At 38.2% G+C, this 21,106-nt stretch overlaps 1 protein-coding gene across 4 annotated transcripts in view; it reads left to right on the top strand.

The window, feature by feature from the left end:
* The window catches only part of STAU2 (staufen double-stranded RNA binding protein 2), a 172,239-nt gene that overhangs the window by 38,766 nt on the left and 112,367 nt on the right, over nucleotides 1-21,106 (top strand). For all 4 annotated transcript variants that reach the window (XM_088176266.1, XM_088176257.1, XM_014883512.2 and 1 more), the window contains exons 6-7: nucleotides 14,083-14,242; nucleotides 17,792-17,899. In XM_088176266.1, coding sequence (XP_088032392.1) covers nucleotides 14,083-14,242; nucleotides 17,792-17,899 — 268 coding nt within the window. The remainder of the gene's footprint in view (nucleotides 1-14,082; nucleotides 14,243-17,791; nucleotides 17,900-21,106) is intronic.

The raw sequence follows: 21,106 nt of genomic DNA, 5'->3' as shown, positions 1-21,106 counted from the left end.
GCTGTTAAAATAATGTTATGTAGGCTAAAAATCAGGCTGACAGAATAGAGAGCAAGATTTGAGGTTAGTGTTTCAAGTACAGTGTCTCTTCATTCTCCAAGTCAATTCACTTACCTGGTATCATTAAAATCTTTTTAGCATTAACTGTAGAGCATCTAGATGCTTCATCGCTCTTTGTGCCTAAAATGTGATGCATCAGGCTTGACATTTTACAGTATTGCAGCATTCTAAACAGTCTTTGCTCAAGATGAAGTAGTTTTGTCAATGACCTCTTGGCCCTATTTGTAGAGGAGCTCCTAAGTCCTAATGCTTCAATATTTTCTTAATTAATATTTTTATTCATTTTCTTTCAGGATATAGTAACCTTCCCAGACCACTTGCTTTCTTGCTCTATCTGCTAAGAGGACTGCCCTTGCTTTCTGTAGTCCTAGGCTCATGTTTTGACTAATTCTCCTGAAGCTTCTTCAGTGGACAGTGTTCTTTATTTTGAGTTTTTAACTTCCTCAGATTTCTCTCTGCTCTGAAGGAAATGCATCTGGCTCCAGATGTGTCTCCAAGTTTCAGATGTGATTTTTCGTGTTCGTTCACAGAGGCTGAAAACATAGAGGTGTAATACAATCCTTATCTTTGGTTTCCTAATGTCTGTCTTTCAACACTGCCCTTCCACTTGAGAGATTTCCTGTAAACCTTCTGATCCAAAGACCTTCAGAGCCAACAGCCTTCCCCAGCAGCTTGTGAATCGCTTCAGTCTGTTGGCTCTGCAGCTCACTGGGTGTTCTTTCTTTAGCCCTGCTTTTAACACAGCCAACTTTACTTTCAGGATATGGACAGAAGACTAGTCTTGTTGGTATGTATGAAAACAAGCTCTGATTCAGAATGCTTCTTCAGGAACAAGAATATTTTGGGTGTGTTTTGTTCTTTCCACACAGTTGGCTTTTTACTCACCCTTATCTTTTTCCTGTACTTCTGCTGAACTAAGAGTATTTCAGCTGGGACACCTGTGAGATAGTGGGTTCAATGGAAACAAGCCTGTGTGGCCTCTTTCTTGTTATGGCCTTTCTGCTGTGTCCAGAACCTGGATACTGGTTACCAGTAAATATGTTCTCTCTCTTTTGCCTTCTTGTTTTGGTAATGACAGAGGTGAACTGCTGTTAGAGCTCAAACTTTACTTTGAGAGGTTGCCATAATTTTCCCAAGAGAAAGCAAGCAGAAAGGTTAGTGGCTAATTTTTTTAACAGCTTATAACTCTGTAAGATCTGACTGGAATTCTACCCTATCCCTACAAGGTTTTTGTCACTGAAAGTTCTGCCACAGAATGAGAAAGTATTAAATATTCTAAAGAAAGGTTTTCAAGATTCTTTTGTAACAGAATATATGCAGTCTGAAGGCAGAACTTTTCACCAGCAATCACTGTGTTATAATTTCTCTTCACATCTTGTCTATAATATTGATTTTGGTGGGTGCTTGTGTTCTGTGAAAGAAGAGTACAGTTAACATCTCTTCTGAAATGCTAATTCACAGGATCTTCCAAAGATGTGCTGTCTTTATAGGATACTTTAAAGAAGAATGCCAGTTTAAGTCAGTTTTTACTGTCGCAGAAAGTATAGGTGCACTCACAGGTGCTCATCAGGTACTTTGGCACCACAATTTGTTTGGCTTATATGTTTTACTAAAATGAGGGTGAATCCCTCAGTATTGTGATTAAAAGGGAAATCACGTCTGGACAGAAAACAGCCCAAAATTTAGCTTTGAGTTTCTGTTCCATAACAGAGGAGAAAGTGGAGTCTAATCACATTGATTCAGATTCAAGTCTGACACCAGTGTCAGGGAAATAAATGAGAACTCTTAAGGAAGTGGACATCAGCAGCAGAGCCTTGGTTCTCTTCAGTAAAGGTAATCACTATGTTGACCTTGTTTAACTAAGTCAAACATTGTAATAACTATTTCACATATTATGAAGTATTTCTTCACAAAAAAGAGTTGTCAAGCAATAGAACAGGCTGTCCAGGGTAGTGCTTCAGTCACTACTACAGGAGGTATTTAAAAGACACTTAGATGTGGCACTAAATGATATGGTTTAGTGGTGTACTTGTTAGTGCTGGGTTAATGGTTGAAGCTGATTTTCTCGGAGGTCTTTTTCAACCTAAATAATTCTATGATTCCATTTTAACAGTCCTTGATATCTCTGTCCTTCAAGATTTCTTTTGAGTCCCTGTTTTCTACAATACAATTCCACCCCATTTTATAAACACTTCTTACATTTCATACCTTTTAGAAAGTCTGCAACCTTGTATTTTAGTCTACTGGTATAACATGATCTACATTTTTTTTCTTTATTAATATTCAGTACTAAATTGTATTTACTGGACTGAGATCAGTCACTGTGCTTTGGTGACCACTACTATGGCAGTCTCATTGCATTACTTACACATTTTTATTAGCAATGAATTGCTATTTACTTGTCAGCCATTGGTGTAAATCCATTAAAGATTGAAAAAGAATATTAAATAATTTTTTAAAATATTAAAGGATATTAAGTCTGCTTCTTTAGGAAATCTGCACTTTTTATGCTTTTTAAGTAGAAAGGAATCAAAACACTGAAAGGCTTCACCGATCATTTTTCGTTTCTGATCTTTTGGTCCTTTACCATCTTTTCTATGGTCGATTAACAGTCACCTTCCTTTCCCCTTCCAGGTATAGATAAAGCTTCCTTCTTAAGGCCATCCATTTTTTTTTTTCAGCATTCTGATATGATGTGCAGGGCAACATAAAATGCTCTCCCTTTGCAATTGACCAAGTTCTCTCTCACATTTCTTTTCTTTGCAAGTCTGATGGCACAGAGGAGAAGATTTCTGGATAGAAGCTTTAGCTGGTCATGCGTGGCCTTTTTAGAGGTTGCAGAGCTGATAACTAGCAGAGTTGAGAAGTGTGCATCCTCAATTAGCTGCACTCAGCTGCTGAGGGGTGGCTTATTAAATCAAAATTAAGTGTGGTTTTTCAGCTTGTTCTTACTTTCAATCCTTTAATTTCCAATTTTAAAATGATAGGTTAAATTTCTTACTCATGATAATGCAATTTAATGCCTGTATGTCTACATTCCTCAAAGTGGGAAAAGAATGTAGAAGAGTACATACTAATTACTTGAATTTAATTTGGATGGTGATAATCAGTCTGTGAGCTTTCTTGGGCCTTCTTCCTCTGTGGACTTTCAGATTAATTAATTCCTATAAAGTCCCCGCCCTGAGATGATTTTGTTAGTAACATTTTTATTAGTATTACATTCCTGGCATTAATATATGATAAAATTAAATAAGTGAGCTACTTCATTTTCTCATTTATTTAGTGTCTAGGCTGTCAAGTGACGTGATTTTTTTTCTTTTTTTGACATGCGTTTCTTATGTAAAAAGAAAATGATACTGTAGTCAGATATGCAGCATTGTTTATGTTCTTTTACTGAAACGGCTATTTGGACAGCATTCTCAGTAACCACTCTGCATGCTTGTAAAGATTAGTGAGTAATACAGTTCATGGGAAATTTTATGAGCTGAAGTAGATAAGAGTATGAGATGTTTGTCTTCTGGATGTCTGCTTTAACCTCTAAAGTATACAGTGTACATCACAGCTTCATTATGTTTTCCCCTTTTATTCTTATTGTACTTGGTTTTGTGTCACAGAAAAGAGCCTTTTCTTTTTCCTTGTATTTATGTTTTCCTTTCCCCAGCCCCCAAACTCGATTCCAGCACTGTCCACGTTACATTTTCCAATGTCTTTAACTCTGGAGGCTGTATTGTTATGTTCCTATATTATTTATGCTATTTTTACAGTTAAGAATAAGTTGATGTTTTGTAGACCATTCTCATTACTTAGTTATTCAGTAAATAAGTAAAAATACTTCTTCGGAGCATAAAATTTTGTTCTCTTTTCTCTTCTTGATTCTGTTGTTTTTCACTTGTTTTTTCTACCTTTGTCTTTGGAGGTTTTTCTCATGAACATTTTTCCACTGGGTTTTTCCCTATTATTTCTTCTTGGCCTTTTTTTTTTTTTTTCTTTACATACTTCTTGCACTAGTTTCTCTTTAAGAGAGGGTATTTGGGCTGGTTTTGAGACCCTTGTGGAACTTTGACAAGTGCTTCAACTTAACTTCAGGACTTTACATTGAAGGAAAGAGAGCAATAGAAGTGGAAGCAGAGCCCTGAAGTTACTCTGAAATTAGTACTATGTAGCTAGTTCAGTATGTTTGCTCTATTACTTGTCAGCTTAATCCATGATGGTTCAAACTCCTAAACTTAAAATGTCTAGCTTTCTGTTCGTTTCTTCTAATTACTTGTGATGAGCAACAGGTTTTTTTACTTCTTGTTGTACATATTTGCTATAAACGGTAAACAAAGTAGTGATAAAGGCAGAGAGTAAATATTGAAATATTTATTTCAGTCAAATGTCTATTGAGCAACTTCGAATTCAGAGAAACAGTGATGTGGCAATATTAACGTCTTGTCGTCACAAATTCTGCTGGGAAGATTCCACATTAGATAATGTTGTGTTAAACTGAATCCTCCTCCCTCTTGTTTTTTACTCAGGAATGTTTCGATATTGTGATCGTGGAAACATGAGTCAATTTTTTTTTTTACTAAGTTACTCATATTTCTTGAAGGAACTACATAGCCTCTAGCTCAGGAAAAGAAAAAAAAATAGAAAAAGGCATTATCATTAGCTTCATGAAAAATTCCCAGACTCATAACAAAGTTTAAAAGAAAGTATAAATAAAGACAGACAAAAAGGTATAAAACTCAATGTGAAATTACTGGGTACTAAAGGTAGATTGTGTATGACTAATGTGTTAACCTTATATGTTATGTGCCAACTCATTTTTTAGGTAAACAAAGTATAGTAAATCTTATATTTGTGGGATTCAGTTAAGCATTTTGTAGCATTAGATAAGGATAATGTTTTCATTAAACTGAAGGAGAAGGGGATTTGTGTAAGAAATGCAGGGTGGGAAAAGAAAAGAAAAATAATCAGCAGTATTAAAAGTCAAACTAGGAGGAAGATTATTAAGTACAGTTCTTCCAGTTTTAGAACCAACCTTTTAAGTTATTTTTGTTAAAGATGTTTGCACAAGAAGTAGGAAAATGTTCATGAGATGTAGAAGGCATCATTGATACACAGGATGGTCAAGGTAGGCAGGAAGACTTGGGTGATAGAGAGGACTGATATATTAGAAATGCAACAAGACTGGACTTTCCAGTCTAAAATGGAAGATTAATAGCATAGGTACTGGTAGTACTAACTCGGTTGTTACCTGAGGGTTATTCAGTTGAAAATCACAGAACAGAAGTGTTATATTACTAAGTGTTTACAAAATAAACTGAGATGAACTAATGTTGAATTAGTGGAGAGGCAAATGTGATTTTTAAGATGCATTGAGCAAGATATTTCTGGTATAGATACATATATATTCCTATTATACAGAACACCGTTAACCTTTTATAAGGCACATTGTCTGTCATTCTTGGCTTTTGTATTTAAGAACAGGAGCAAGCATGAGGAAGGGCTGTGAAGGATGATCAAGACAGTGGGTAGTCTTTTGTACAGAAAAGTTCTGAAATACTCTAGCTTGTTCCCTTTCAAAGCAAAGGCTGATAGAGAATGCAAAAGCTCACCTTGGAGGGTAAACAACAAAAAAACAAATAAGCTATATAAGTTACAGGATAGTATTGACACAAAACAAAATAACGTATGTAAAAGTATAGCCAAGGTGAACATTAGGAGATTCCTAAGTATCAGCTCAGCTTCTAGATCATCCTCCCAGCAGAAGCAAGTAATCTCATTTGTTTTCTAATAGACCTGAACAGATAAAGAGGATTACATTATGCAGTTGCCTGCAACTCATGGATCTTGCCTGCTTAATGTGGGATTTTCTTACATTCTTGCATTTGAAATAGAGAAGGTTTGGGAATTCTATGTTTAAAATGGGAAGCATCTTTGTTATGTTTTCTGACTATTTTTTAAAAAATGAACAGATGCTTTTGAATCTCTTTCTGTTAATGTTTCCATCACATGGTTTTCTTTACAATTCTTACATAGTCAAACATTCTTTTGCTTGGGGATTTTGTATAACTAGGTCAAAATTGGTTTCATAAATGACCATAGCAAATATTAAATAGAGAAAAAGTACTGAATCATTCAGAATTAATTACATTCATTTAAAGTTTTTAAAGATTCAACTTCTAATTTAATACCATCTTTCTAATTAAGAATAATCTGGGACAAATATATTTGAATTTTCTTTTTGTAATTCTCATCTATGTACTGGGAGGAAGTCAGCATTCACATAAGGGATGTCTGTGGCTGAAACTGACACGTAGTGTGTGCCTTGCTCACTTTACAGTAAGAATGTTTTTGGAGGATGTGAAAGTAATCTAGAAGAGAACAGCCAGACTAATTCATCATAGAATCATAGAATGGTTTAGGTTGGATCTCAAAGATCATCTTGTTCCAACTCCCTGCCATGGGAGGAGGAGCAACCTTCCATTAGACCAGGTTGCTCCATGCAAACCTGTTCCAGTGTGTCACCAACCTCACAGTAAAGAATTTTCCACTCATGTCCAGCCTCTCACCCGCCAGCACCCCCAAGTCCTTCTTGGCAGAGCTGCTTTCAATCTGTTCATCTCCCAGCCTATGCTGATACCAACCCTGATCCAGGTGCAGCTCTTTGCACTTGGTCTTTTTAACACTTTCTTTGACCTTCCTTTTCTGGTTTACATACTTGTAGATGCCCTTTTTGTTATTCTTTACATCCCTTGCCAGGTTCAGTTCCAGCTTCACCTTGGCCCTCCTCACCCCATCCCTACACAACCGTACTTCATCTCTATGCTCTTCCCAGGTTACCTGTCCTTGCTTCTATGCCTGTGCATTTGCTTCTTCCCGTTTAGTTTGACCAGAAGTTCCCAACTCAGCCACACTAATCTCTTGTTTTCCTTGACCAAGTTCACGCTCCTGGGAATTTCTAGCTCTTGTGCTCCATGGAAGACTTCACTAAAGATCTCCAGCTCTGTTCTGCTCTCTTGTCCCTGAGGGAAGTCTCGCAGAGGACCCTATTGACCATCTCCTTGAAGAGCTTATAGTTTGCTTTCCTAAGGTTCAGGAGCCTAAATTTACTTTTTACCTGACCCATATCCCACAGGACTGGAACTCGACCAAAGCATGGTCACTATGGCCCAGGCTGCCTCCAGTCTGGATGTCCCTGATTAGCTTGCTTGCATTGGTGACCAACAGATCCAGTATGACATCCCCCCTGGTAGGGCTGTCTGTTACTTGGCTCAAGAGTCATAAAGTAGAATCATCAAGGTTGGAAGAAACCTTTAAGATCATCAAGTACAATATCAATGTAGCACTACCACTCTTATACCACTAAACCACAACATCCAGGTGCCAGATCCAGATGCTTCTTACCCACCTCCCTGGGCAACCTATTCCAATGGCTGACCATCCTGATCATGAACATTTTTGTCTGGTATCCAATCCCAATTGCCCCTGTCTCAGCTTCAAGCAATTTCCTCTTTTTGAGTCTAAACAAACCCAGATCCCTCAGCTGTTTCTCATAAGACACAATTTCTAGACCTTTCATGACCCTTGTTGTGCTTCACTGGACATGCTCCAGCACCTCAAAGTGAGGGACCCTAAACTGAACACAGTACTGGGGGTATGACCTCACCAATGCTGAGTACAGGGATGTTCACTAGTCCTGCTGGCTACATTATTCTTGATACAGATGCTATTGGCCTTCTTGGCCACCTGGAATTCTGCTGGCTCATATTCAGCCAGCTGTCAGGCAGCACCCCCAAATCCCTTTCTGCTGAACATCTCCTCCTCCAGCCTGTAGTGCTGCATGAGGTAGTTGTGACCCAAGAGCAGAATTGGGCACTTTGCCTTATTGAACCTCATGTAGTGATCCTTAGCCCACTGATCATCTGTCCAGGTCTCTCTGCAGAGCCTTCCTACCCTCCAGCCACACCCAATGTAGTGTCATTGGCAAATTTACAGCACAATCCCTACATCCAGATCATCAGTAAAGAGATTAAATAGGACCAGCCCCAAAACTGCCTTGGAGAACACCTCTAGTAACTGGCTGACAACTGGATTTAGCTCCATTCACCACAACTCTCTGGGCCCAGCCATGCAGCCAGGTTTTAACCATAGGAGAATCCACCCATCCAAGCTGCTAGCAATTTTTCTAGGAGGATGGTGGGGTTAATAGTACCAAAGTCTTTACTGAAGTCCGGGTAGATGACATTCACAGCCTTTCTCTCATTTACTAAGTGAGTCACTTTGTCATAGGAGGAGATCAGGCTGGTCAAGCAGGGCTTTCTTTTTGTAAATCCATTTTGGCTGGGCTTGATCCTCTGGTTGTCTTGCGTGTGCTGTGCAGTGGCACCCTAGATGATCTCTTTCATAACCTTGCCTGGAGCTGAGATCAGGCTGACAGGCCCATTGTTCCCTAGATCGTCCTTGTGACCTTTCTTGTAGATGGATGTTACATTTGCTAATTTCCAGTCAGCTGGAACTTCATCAGTTGACGAGAACTGCTTTTAGATTATTTGGAATGGTTTGGCAAGTTCTTTCACCAGTTCCCTTATTACTCTACAGTAGATCCCATCTGGGCCCATAGTCTTGTGTGTGTTTAATTTGCATAGCAGGTCACTAACCTCCTGGTTTAAGAGGGCTTCACTCAGCTCCCCATCCCCATCACCAACTTCTAGCTCTGGGACCTGGGTATTCTGAGGACAGCTGGTCTTCATATTAAAGCCTGAGGCAAAGAAGACGTTAAATATCTCTGCCTTTTCCTCATCCCCTGTCACTACTCTGCATTTAACAAATGCTGAAGACCTTCCTTTTGCTGCCAATGTATTTATAGGAACTTTTTTTTGTTGTCTTAAACTATAACAGCCAAATCAAGTTCTAGTTGGGCTTTGGCCCTTCTGATTTTCTCCCTACATGACCTGTGACATCCTTACAGTCCTCCCGAGTTACTGGATCCTCCTTCTAGAGGTGATATATTCTCTTTTTCACCCTAAGTTCTCTCTTTAATCAGACTGGTTAAGAAGTTTTCCTCATGCATTCCGGGAGTCTCCTGGATTGCCTACAGCTCACCCGGCTACTTTCCCAGCAGATGTCAGGGTGGTTGAAATCCCTCAGCAGGAGAAGAGCCTGTGAGCAAAATCCTTCCTGGAACTGGAGCAATAAGGCTTCATCTATAGGCTCCTCTTGATCAGGCAGCCTAGCCTGTAGTAGACATAGTTCAAGAATAATGGAGTGTAGTTCTCAAAAAGAGTACTTGGAAAAGAGAGCCTCTTTGTTCCCAGGTGTTGTTGTGGATCTGCTGAAAGAGCCAGGTTCACTGTGTGGAGGCAAAAGTGACTATACTGGATGTTTCTTTCTTCAAAACAGAGAGCTCACATCTGTAAGAAATGCACGTGGCTAATGGACTGCTTAGGAAAATAGGATATAGCCAGGGAACAGCTGTACTAAGCAACTTGCTCCCCTAGAGAAATTTCAAATGTTACAGAGAAAAAGTTGTTCACAGCAAATGCTGTTTCCTACTCTCCTGCATGGTCTGTGGCTCTCTATCCATCCACTCACAAAGCTCACAGCATTTTCCTGATTAAACAGTGCCAGCAGGGCTGCCAGCTTGATTGACTTCATATGGAAAAGGAGCCAGATAGAAAAAGTGCAGAGAATGACCCTTTCAGCAGAGCTGGCATCTCAAGAATGACTTTCTCATACTGTGTTGTAGCTCATATTCTAGTGGCCTTTATCTTTGCCACTAAAATATGGTCCCAGTTCCTCTTCAATTTGCATTATGGAATGGGAATAAGGTAGTACTTCCTTTAACACTTGTGTAGTGGGGAAGTAATTGGCTTTATTTGTTCATTTTTGCTTAGTTGAAGAATGTGGTGATGTGTTGAATTTAGAGAAAACTTCGCTGACTTTTTAATATTAGGCTAAATCTAAATAAACTTCCTGTTTTCTGTGTGCTGAATCTTGCACTTGCCTTTTTTGCCTTTCTAAGAAGAAAGTAACAATATTTATCAAAAACGTTTATGGCATTGAGGAATCCAGAGAAATGCAGGAAATGCAGTATGAACACACAGCTTATGTACTAATACTTTATTTGTCTTTGTGTGTGTGGATTTGATGGCCAAAAAGGAAGAGGCCCCAAGGGCTCCTTAGTATGCAATTAATATTTTGGCTAGAAAAGCAGCAGATTGTTTCAGTATGCTTACATGTTATGACATCATATTCCAGTAAAATTATAATGAACAGAATTTTTGTTTGTCTCTGTGGCAAACCAAAATGAGTTTTCTAATTGTCAGCAGACCTTGGTGATTTATTTAATTATAGTGGCGCCCACTCACACCAACTTAGTTGAGGTCTGTCAGCATTTCTGTTATGAACCCCTATTTTTAGGGGTTTATAACTAGTTGTAAATATTTACTCATTGCTCAAACTTGACATCCAAGGTCACATTCATAGAGCAAATATCCTTTTTCAGGTTGACTATTCTAGTGGCATTAGCTAAAAAGTAGGTTTCTGATGCTGAGAACTTAGAGGGAATAAAAGGAACCTGCTTTCCAGACCTCTTATTTGAAGGATCTTTTAAAGAATCTCAAATGTCCAGAAGAGCCAGATGAAAATGAGCTTGTTTTTATAGGTTATATGAGACTGATTGTGTATTATCTGTTAGCACACTCTGTTTTCTTCCAACTGAATTTATAATTTCACATGCCCTTTTGTTGTTTTCTGGTCTTACAATCTTTGTCGTTTGGCTGTGTTGGTCGGCTTACGTTCTGAGGAGTGCCAGTATCACCTGAATATCTCTGACATATGAATTTTCTCCAAGGAAAATCTTAGCATTTGTAGCTGTCATGTAGAATGCAGGAAGATGCATATTTCTGGGGGGAAAAAAAAAAAAAAAAAGATAATTTAAAAACTTTTAGAGATCTAATGAGTCCATATGTGAGGTGTTACTTTTCAGAATCCTGACTGTTTCAGTTCTGTGGCTGAACAGAGTAACAGAGGACTGAGGAGTGTAGGGCTGCCATGGAGATGTTCTTATGATGGAAAATACTGTGCTGGTATGTTATTGCAGAATAATCACTAAATTCTATATAAATATTCCAAAGATTGCTAATGCTTTCAGCCCTTTCTAATGACTCATGTGTAGTATCCTAGGAAGGTTTGTTAATAATCAATGGCAGATACAACATTTTACCTTTGTGTGGGCTTGTTCTTTACATGAATCATTCATTATTAAAACTCAGTTTAACTGTCACACTTTACTTTCTGACTGTAATACTGTGATTACTTTTGAGGCTTTTGTTAATATAGTCTCTGTCCTCACCAATGAAAAGAGTAGGATGTTGTTTCCTTTGACATGCTCCTTGTTGTAGAGAAGCCAGTAGTCTCACAGATTTAGTTCATTTTCTGAGGATTTCAGGTGTTCCTTTGCATTTTCCTGGCAATGTTCATATTATCAGTGCTCTGTTACAACTCTGCTTGAGGCCAAGGAGAGCAAGAAAAATTTAATCAAAACCATGTAAAAGCCTAATCATTCTGGCAATGCCAAAGAGCTGCATGAGGCTCTAGAGCCACAGGCTGAATATCATTTTTCCTTATTATCACATAAATAGCTCCCTAAACACTCTTTAAAAGAAAAGGTGGGAAGGGGAGGGGAGAGGGGAAAAAGAGAAGGCCTGTTGTGGGATTTGAGTTTATAAAGTGGATTAAGTTCATGTGCTTTCCTCCTTTGCATGCATAAGAGAGAAAGGTAGGTCTAGTAACTCAACAGGAAACAGGAACTTCTGATGGATATTGTATCTAAATCTAGGTAGTTGCTAACAGCACTAGCTCATTTCTTTCTATTTAAAGAGGATTGTGAAGTAATGAGGTGGGACATGCTATCAAGGTGCCTACTGCTTTTGCGTGACACAGCTTGTCTTGTGCTAAGCAGCAGCCATTTCCAGTTCTACATCTTCTGGAATGGTGGAAAGATTCCTGGAACTCTTTGAGGAACTTGACAGTACCTGTTGCTGCAGGGAAAAGAGAACTACAGGAGGCTGTGGCTTCTAACAAGCTCTAGCAGCTGCCAGTAAGCTCTGTCAGCTACTCCTGGTCAAAAGCTGCATTGAGCTTTCCTTGCAGTCATCTCCTGATTAGAGAGGGTCAAGCACCCTCTCAGCAAGTACTGGGGAAGAGCACATGTAAGTGCAGGGCCTAGAGCACTGCTCCCTGAGACAGCCAGCAGACACAGCAGATTGCACAGCAGATGATGCAGAACGGAGTCAGAAACTCTGCTGAGGATGGGGTTGTGCTCAGCAGTGCTGGTGATGCACCACCTGGCACAGTTCCTAGCACCATCTGGAGCAGCTCTCCTGGTACATCAGAGACCTTGAGTCAGAGCTAGCTCCAGAGCTCTAGCTAGGCTGTAGAGATAGTGGTCTTGTCTGCAGGAGGTGTGCTGTGTCAGAGAATTTGTGTTACCAAGTAATGAAGATGCAGGAAGATGTCAACAAACTGCTGACATCACTAGATCAAATGAGTAAGAGATCACTTGGATCTTCTCTAAGACCCTGCAAGTACAAGAGCATGAATTCCCAGCCATACCAAAGGAGCAGCAGGGAGAGTCAGAGCTAATTGGGCTGGGAGTCCTGTGATGACAAAAGCTGGAAGCTGATAATTTTTGGCATTGGGAGGAAGATTTCTGCTCCATCTGCAAATCTGCAACAACATCAATGCCAAGTGTTTGAATTTCATTAGGCATGTATGAACTTTGTAATAGTTTTCCAGAAAATGTGGTCTGACATTAGAACAGGTTATCCAGTGGTGTGGAATCTTCATCCTTGGAGACCTCCACAATACCTTGGACAAGGCCTGAACAAGACAGTGTAACTTCAGGTCTTGACCATGCTGCTTTGGACCAGATAACCTCCAGAAGCCTTTCCAGCAGAAGTTATTATATAATATTATGAAAATGTTACATAAGCAAAAGCATTTCCAGGCTTTAATAATTCTCGATTAGTGTGTTAAACTGTAAACAAGAAAGCAAAGTAAATACCCACTTTTTGTATGTTGTAAAGGCAACTTAGCTCACTCCTCCAAGGCTCTGGAGCCAGAGGCATGTTGGAACCAGTGTTATGCTTGGCTCTTTCAATATAAATGTATTTTTAGAATTAAGCACAAAGTTCAGGGACATTGAGACCAGAGTACTTATTCACACTTGCCTGGTTCTGAAGTGTGCTGGTATCTGGTAAACTTTATATTTTGCTTTACAGTTGAAATGACTGGGTTACAATTATTAATGAAAATTTAGAAAGTCTTAATGTAAAAAAGTTGCCATCCGTGTCCACAGATGAAAGTGGAGAGAGTGCACTTTAAAAAGTATCCTTTAAGAGGAATAAGGAAAATATAGTACTGTGTTTGATTGAATCTAGTTGCAGTCAATCTAGTTTTGTTGTCATGGATCTTGCTTTTGTCCATGTATATGGAATCCTGGAATCCTGGGCTTTCTTATATTGCTGTAAAATACAAATAAGCTATTTGTCAAGGGAAGTTCCATTTCTGCTAGGTATATTCTCTGTCATCTGACTTTGTTGTCCCTTAGAGCTGAGCTATGATGACAGGTATCATACGAACAACCTCACAATCCTTCTTCTCTATGCCACTTGTCTTTGGGACAAGAGTCGTCTCACAGGCAGGGCTTCCACTGGAGTTTTTGATTCTCCTTAGGTTTCATCTTCTCAAGACTCAACCCAGGTAGAGAGTAGAGCTAGGCTGTTGGGCTGATAAATAGTAGAGCTCATTGCAGAGCTCCACAAATGTAGGTGAAGAGCTGGTTTGCACATAGGAGCTGCTGTCAGAGTTACCAACTGCCTTGCTGAGGAACAGTCCATGTATTTGAGTACTGGGTCTTACTCTGGGAGAAAAGATAATGTTTTATCCCCAAATAGTACTCTATTTTATGTAAAATGGATGGGTAAAATTCCTAACTTGTATTGTTGTTTTCTTTTCGTGACTTCCTTCCAGGTATCACTGCCCAGTGCCTAAAATTTTCTATGTCCAGTTAACTGTTGGCAACAGTGAGTTTTTTGGTGAAGGAAAGACTCGTCAAGCTGCTAGACATAATGCTGCAATGAAGGCCCTTCAAGCTCTTCAGAATGAGCCTATTCCAGAAAAATTACCTCAGGTCTGTGCTTCAGGAAACTTCTTTTTTAAATAACTTGCTTTTTCACTGCTGTGTCTTTAAGTGACATATATTGCTGCTTAAAAATTAAAACGTTGTGTCATATTTAAAACATTGAACAGAAAAAATTGAACAGAAAAAATATTCTCAGAATAATCTTTCTAAATTGAAAGCAAAAATATAATAATGTTTCCCAGTCAAAGAAGCCAAGTACTTGCAAGACCTCTGGGAGCAGCTGAAGACCACTTGGGATACTGTAGGTTCTCAATAGCAGGTGTGTGTTTGTAAGAGACTAAATTGAATCCTAAGTCAAGTAAATCTCTGTGGCTTGATTATGCTGAGGTTAAGGGCCACTGGTTGCAGGTTAGTCATGAAAGACACCTCTGTCACTTCGTGGGTTAGAGCTGTAGGTGACTGGAGAAGGCTAGAGGTAACACTTTGCCGAGGTCATGATGGAGGGAGTACAAAGTGTTGCACTGTGTAGAGCTGAATGTAGCGCTCCAGAGAAATGGAGACTGGTTAAAACAGAGTTTAAGGCCTTCATGGTGCCAAGGTTCAGGCTCCTCCCTGCTGCTGCCCATGGGAAGTGCACACCCCACCATGCAGTGGTGGGCTGTGCTCTCATCATGGGACATGGTCCATCTTAATAAAACATTTTTCTTTGGCAAAACTGACCAGCTTGGTTATCTATGGAGGATGATTGATTCATCGCTCCTCGTACATCGGACATGGATCAGAGCCAGTACACACCGTGCTCTGGCTGCCTCAATCACGTTATGAGGTTGAGCTTCTTTCTTCCCCAGTCACTGACTGTGTGCTCCTGAGGGAGCAAGGACAGACCTGCTGGTACCCATCTAGTAATCCCATTAGTAACTCAGTGAACTTGACTGGAATGGGATCCATGGAATATAGCACAGTTCTTACTTACATAGGTCTATCTTTTGGCCTTCATGGCCATCCTTAATGCAGCCTTCTGTATATTCTTCTTCCATTTCAAGCTATCATTTTTTCCTTTTATTAGAAAAAAATTAATAAGGATAAAATCTTTTATGCACATTAAACCACTGAAAAGGAGTATTGCCATCTTAATACCTAATTGTGCAAATGTGTAGAAGAGCATAAGGTGAGCAGAAGCAAGAAGCAATCAGCCAACAGGGCAGGGCTGCTGGTGAATGTGCTTTCACAAAGAGCTATTGTGTGTCTGCCAAAGCACCTCAGCTGTCTCATAGATGTGAGGCTAAGAAAGGCCTTACAATTGAAGTGTCAGTTGTGGGAATGAGGATCAAATTTAAACCCAAAGTGGCTGAGACAGTCCTGAACATATTTTATCTTCCTAAGGCTTGAAACTTTATTGCTCAGTACCGAGGTCTAAGCCTTGATCCTCTCTTTACTCCACTCACTGTTAGGTTCTCTACTATGTTTGGTGAAAAAATATGCAGGGAGTTAAATTGTAAGGGCAGAAGGGATAATGAGGGTTTTTCTGGACAGATGTGTTCGTATTAATAATGAAAATTTTAAATATAATTTCTAGTTTAGACTATACATATCTGGTTAAACTAGAGTACAGCTAGAAAACCTTAACACTTTTGACTTGGAGGCTTGCTGACAGTACAGTGGACATTATATTATTTTATGTAAAGTATACTAGTGTTTGATTATTTTCCATTTCAAAGATAATTTGTGAGGTATTTATTTTAGAATTCACTTAGCTTCATTTTCTATTTAATTGGTATTTTCTTATGTTTGCTAAATGTAACCAACAGATATCAAAAATCTCTCCCACATGTACACTTACAGATTATTCTTAAGTATTTTTGAATCTCTTGTTAGAACTGATTGTTTTCATAGCGTCCCAGCACAAAGTTGTTTTTTCTAATCAGTAGTTCATTCTTTGGGCTTTTTTTTTTTTTTTTGCCACCTTCTTAGATTATCGGTGTCCTTTATAAAGCACAAAGTTAATTGAATACAATACCAAGTAATATTCTCACTAAGGTTTTTTACAGAATAGTAGTATCCCATTCTTTATATCCCCAAACATTTTTTACTTTTAAATATTGTCCTTTTAACTCTGCTGATCCTTCTCAGTGAACCTAGTCAGTGCTTTGCCTGTCCTGTAAGTAATGATCTACATTCTTGATTTCGGTAATACTTTACATTTCATTAAATGAGATGAGCTCGAGGTCCTACATAATTTCATTGTAACTACCCTTGTTATTGTTTTGCACAGCACCCTTTTTTTCTTGAAGGTTCTATAAACTTTATAATATTTTTGTTTTGTATTTAGCTCCAGATCAATATCAGGCATGTAAATGGCTTTTTTCAGAATCAAAATTTTGCAACAATTTCATGAGACAAAAGGTGTTCCATGTCTGCATGCTGTAGCTGAGTGCTGAATTTTTGGCCCTGTGTTATCTTAAAGATTAATATAATGAGAGTTTAAAAAAAGGTAGATAAAAGATTAATCAATTTCATTTTAATGTGAAGAACCTAGTGCTTTTTCAGTGTTGTTTTAGAACTGTGCTATCTGGATTTTGTAGCTGTGCTGGCGGCTGAAGATTTGGATCAGACTTTGTTATGTAAGATGGGAGCTCTGCAGGAATCCACCTAATTCAGCCCAAGTGTCTTTGATGTTTACCTCCACTAATAAAAAATTAGGAGCCTGGCCAAGGTTACATGGTTGTTGAGAGATCCCAGTTTGAAGTATTTCAGAGCTTTGCTGTTTGAAAGTAGCTGGAAGTGAAGCCTGTGAGAACTAAGGAAGTGTGGCTGGGGGATAAACACCAAAGGCAGTAGTTACAAAAGGCAAAACTCTGACTGATCCCGGTGCTGATGGTTGTGTGAGAAAATGTAGGTTTACCTGAAGAGGAAAGCAAAGCTGAATTTTAGGCAGAATAATGTTTCATGTGCCTTTTGTTTATTGATCTCTTTGCCTCTCTGTTTGTTCCTATGGATAAATAAATAATACTCTGTGTTGAGCAAGCTGTTCTCTGTCACTACCTTTTCACACTGGTCATAACTCCCAGAGGGAAGTTGATGGAGGGGCCATTAACCAGCTGGACCTGCTGAGGACACCTGTAACCTGGTGACCCAGTCAGAGAGTGGGGGTGATTGACTGAATTTCTTCTGAGAGAAGTACAGTCTTCTGTACTTTCCAAGAAGCACAGATTTCTTCCTTGCTTAGAAGGGCTACCCACAGATAGCCTGAGAAATGGGTCAAAGGATCTGTTTGATCCTCATGTTTGTCACAAATGTATACTCAGACAGTTGTTATCCATGTCATTAATAAGACTAACATCCATCGACATTATTTTGCTGTTTATAATTAATTTATAATGTAATGTATATGTGTTTCTTTGTTATGAAGCATAAGGACAATATATATGGCTTCAGTCAGCAGATGTCTGATAATGGGGTGCTGAGACAGATGTACAAATGCTGATTTACAGCCTGACAGGAGGCTTCAAAAGTCTTTGAGAAACTGAGGGGAGAAGGATATTATATTTTGTTGATCTTCTAAGAATTGTAGTTTGATTATGTATGCATCATTTTCAGAATGGAGAAACAGGAAAAGAATCAGAAGAAGATAAAGATGCAAATAAATCTGAGATCAGCGTAGTGTTTGAAATTGCTTTGAAGCGCAATATACCTGTCACTTTCGAGGTATGTGTTACATTTTTCTCTGTGTTACATATTTATCTTGCTAAGAAAGTATTAAAAAAGGTACCACTGAAACTCAACGCAGATAATATTTGTATATGAAAAAATTATTTTCATATTCATGGAAATTATAAAGAAAATTGTCAGTGTATCAAAATCTAGGACAGTGACATTTTACTGGTAAAATAGATGCTGTTTCAGAACTTTTAGAGACCTGATATTTTGTTGCAAACACTTGGATGGCAGAAAGACAGTTAAACCATCTTCTTTACAGAGCAGTGGCATTAGAGTCTGTAGCCACACTCAATCTGATTTGAAATAATCTTCAAAAGAGTTAGCCAAAGTCTTTGCTTTAACTGTTGGCATTCATACACTAGAAAAGTTCCAATTGAAACATTTCACTTTCAGTGTGCTGTTTTCAGAAAGTCATGAGTATCTTCCACACTGATTCTGTTTCACTTATCTATTTTTACTTAAGCTTTACTGAGTTTTTTTGTTTGTTCATATGATTTTATCTAAGAACCCACTTCTGACACCTTTGTTTACCTGAAGAAATAAAGAGCATTTGGAATAGCTCCAGTGCTATCAGTGAAGTAACTATGGGAGAATGACTGATACTAACAGGAATTTTTTTCCAGTGAGAAAGTTCTTACAAAACCTTGTAAAAATCTAGCATTGTTGTGGTAGGAAGCACCAGATTTTCAAGCTGGTTTTTCTTTCTTTTTTTTTTTTTTTTTTAATGCAGAAAATGCTAATGTAAGTGACCTTTTATTATTTTTCTGCATTTTGTTTTAGATTTAAACTGAGTCTGCATGAAAGATGTGGATAGTGCTTATACTGGTGATGATTATTTTCTCCAGTGCTTTTTCCTTTTAAAGTACAGGCATGTATTTGCATGTGAAAAGAATCAAAACCCCTAAGCTGTGGCATGCCTTACAATGTGCTGTATGCAGTTTACTGACATATTTGGCCCATGTCCCTGTATTGGCCAACGTCAAATAAGCTATGTGGACTTTCTTAGAAATCTGAGAAATCTCTCAGAAGGTAGGTAAGAAAGACAAAGAATATTGTTCATGACTAAGGAATTCTTTGGTATAGCAAAGGCATTTGTGCTTCATATATGTGGTCTATGTGATATGGACTAATTAGAACATTAAGATTATGTAAAATCTAGAGGATAAAACTGGGGTGTCTGGGACTGTTGGTGTATCAGTTTGCCACTGCATGCCAATCACCTAACTCTTAGCTAAGAGCGGACAGAATGGAAACACATGCTTGTGTTTCAAAAAGGAAGCTCATAATTAATGTCTCGGTTTTCAAACATTGTTTTTCTACCTTAAACTTTAAAAATATTTGGAATAGCTCCATACCAATCAATGCACTAAAATGTAAGGAGTTGTGTGGTCACTGGTCACAGAGGAGCTTGGAAGTTGTAAGGAAAAGAGGAGTAGTGATTTGAATGTCTTCTTCACTTCTGTTTGAGCTTATTTAAGGGAGAGCATTTGGTAAGGAGAGAGTGAAGGCAGAGATACTTCGTAAGGAAAAATCTAATGTGTCACTTCCCAAAGAATGTTAAAAAAAGTTTCTTGCTGTCCTGACAGCTTTTGTGTTATTTCCTGACTTTAAATCTAAATATAGGTGACATTCTCAAATAGAGTTTTGATTGAACTTGGTTCTGGCTTACTTTTCAATAAAACTGCTAAGCAATTATGGATAATCCCCAGGATCCGATGTTTCTAATAGGATTTTATTTACTAATGGTCTTGTGTTATTCCAGGCAGGCATCAAAGCTTTTTCTAGCTTTTATTTTGTGTGTGGTAGCAATAAAATGATCTGCCTTTTCTTCATCTGACAAAGCTTTAGCCAATGTTCCAACAGTGCTGGGTTATGCAACAAAGTAATGATCATAAATATATATGAAATTCTATGTAAACATGTCCTCAGAATTGCACGAGAAGTGAACAGTCCTGTTTCATGAAATATGGCTAGTTTTGATTGTTTAGGAACTTTAGGACGAGTTTTAAAAATTTTCTATCTAGTAAGTTGTTAAATAAAAACATTCAGTTGTAACAAAGAACAAGCTTTACTCCATACTTGTCACTGGTGCATTCTTAGCTAACTTTGATTCATCAATTTTAAGTCAAAATGTAATGCTCTAAGGTATTTGTGGGGTTCCTAATGAACAGTTTTTAAGGATGACTACAAAAGTGATTGCTGTAGGAATTGTTAGAGTAACTGTAGAATGGTCATTTCACTTCTTATTCTGCCTTGACAGTAGGCTAAAACTTGCCTTTTTCTCTTTTTTTTCAATATATATGTTTTTTATTTCTTTTTATTTCTTATTTCTTGTATTTCTTTTTCCTTTGAAGTAAGGAATAGATGAGCCTAGAAGACATAACTGAGGTCAACAGCTTCAGATATTAGAACACATTGGGGTGTTTCAGATTGCCATTTTATTTTCAATATTTTTCTTTGGATTGTAGTGTTATTTCTTCAGAATAGCAAATAATGTTTCTTTCATTCTCAGTATCAGGAGTGAAGGCATAGAGTGCCTGAACAGACAAATTTTCTGCCCCTCCATCCCTATCCAGTGTTCTGCTGAAATGTGTTCATATGTCCTAGTCTTATCACAGTAAGAGAGAGATTCTGCATTTTGAACCAGGGACAGGCCAAATTGCAGACTCTGGGAGAGTAGTTCTCAGCAAAAAGTTTCACACCTGTCTGGCTTCTGCTGTCCTGGGGATTAAGGCTTTGGATGACTGGTTACTGAGTAACTCTCATTTGGGTTTTGCAGAATGGTCAACCTTCTCACCGCTTCGACATTCAGACTTTTTGTTTGTTTGTTTTTTGTTTTTTGGTTTTTTTTATTTTATTTTATTTTTGTAACTGATATTTTGTAACTGATACACAAATAAAATCTGGTGTATCTGCCTGCACAAGATCCTGGAAATATATTGATATTTTAAAATCTTATAAGTAATCATGTATTCATAGCTGTAGTTGACATGGGTTTTTTGATCTGATTTTTGTCTCCTCTAGTTTTAGGGGGTTTTTAAATATCCATTTAATCTCCTAATCTTTTGAATTTTCTACCTGGCATCTCAATAATTAAAGCAGTGTTACTCTTTCACTGTAATCATACTTCTGTTTTTCATTTGTCAGCATGATTCATTAAGTTAAGCCAAATTCATTCTTGATGTAACTTGACCT

The sequence above is a fragment of the Sturnus vulgaris genome, chromosome 1 (assembly GCF_052056855.1).
Source record: "Sturnus vulgaris isolate bStuVul1 chromosome 1, bStuVul1.hap1, whole genome shotgun sequence".
Classification (NCBI taxonomy): domain Eukaryota; kingdom Metazoa; phylum Chordata; class Aves; order Passeriformes; family Sturnidae; genus Sturnus; species Sturnus vulgaris.
Note: the sequence above shows the minus strand (reverse complement) of the source record. Positions and strands in the feature narration are given on the sequence as shown.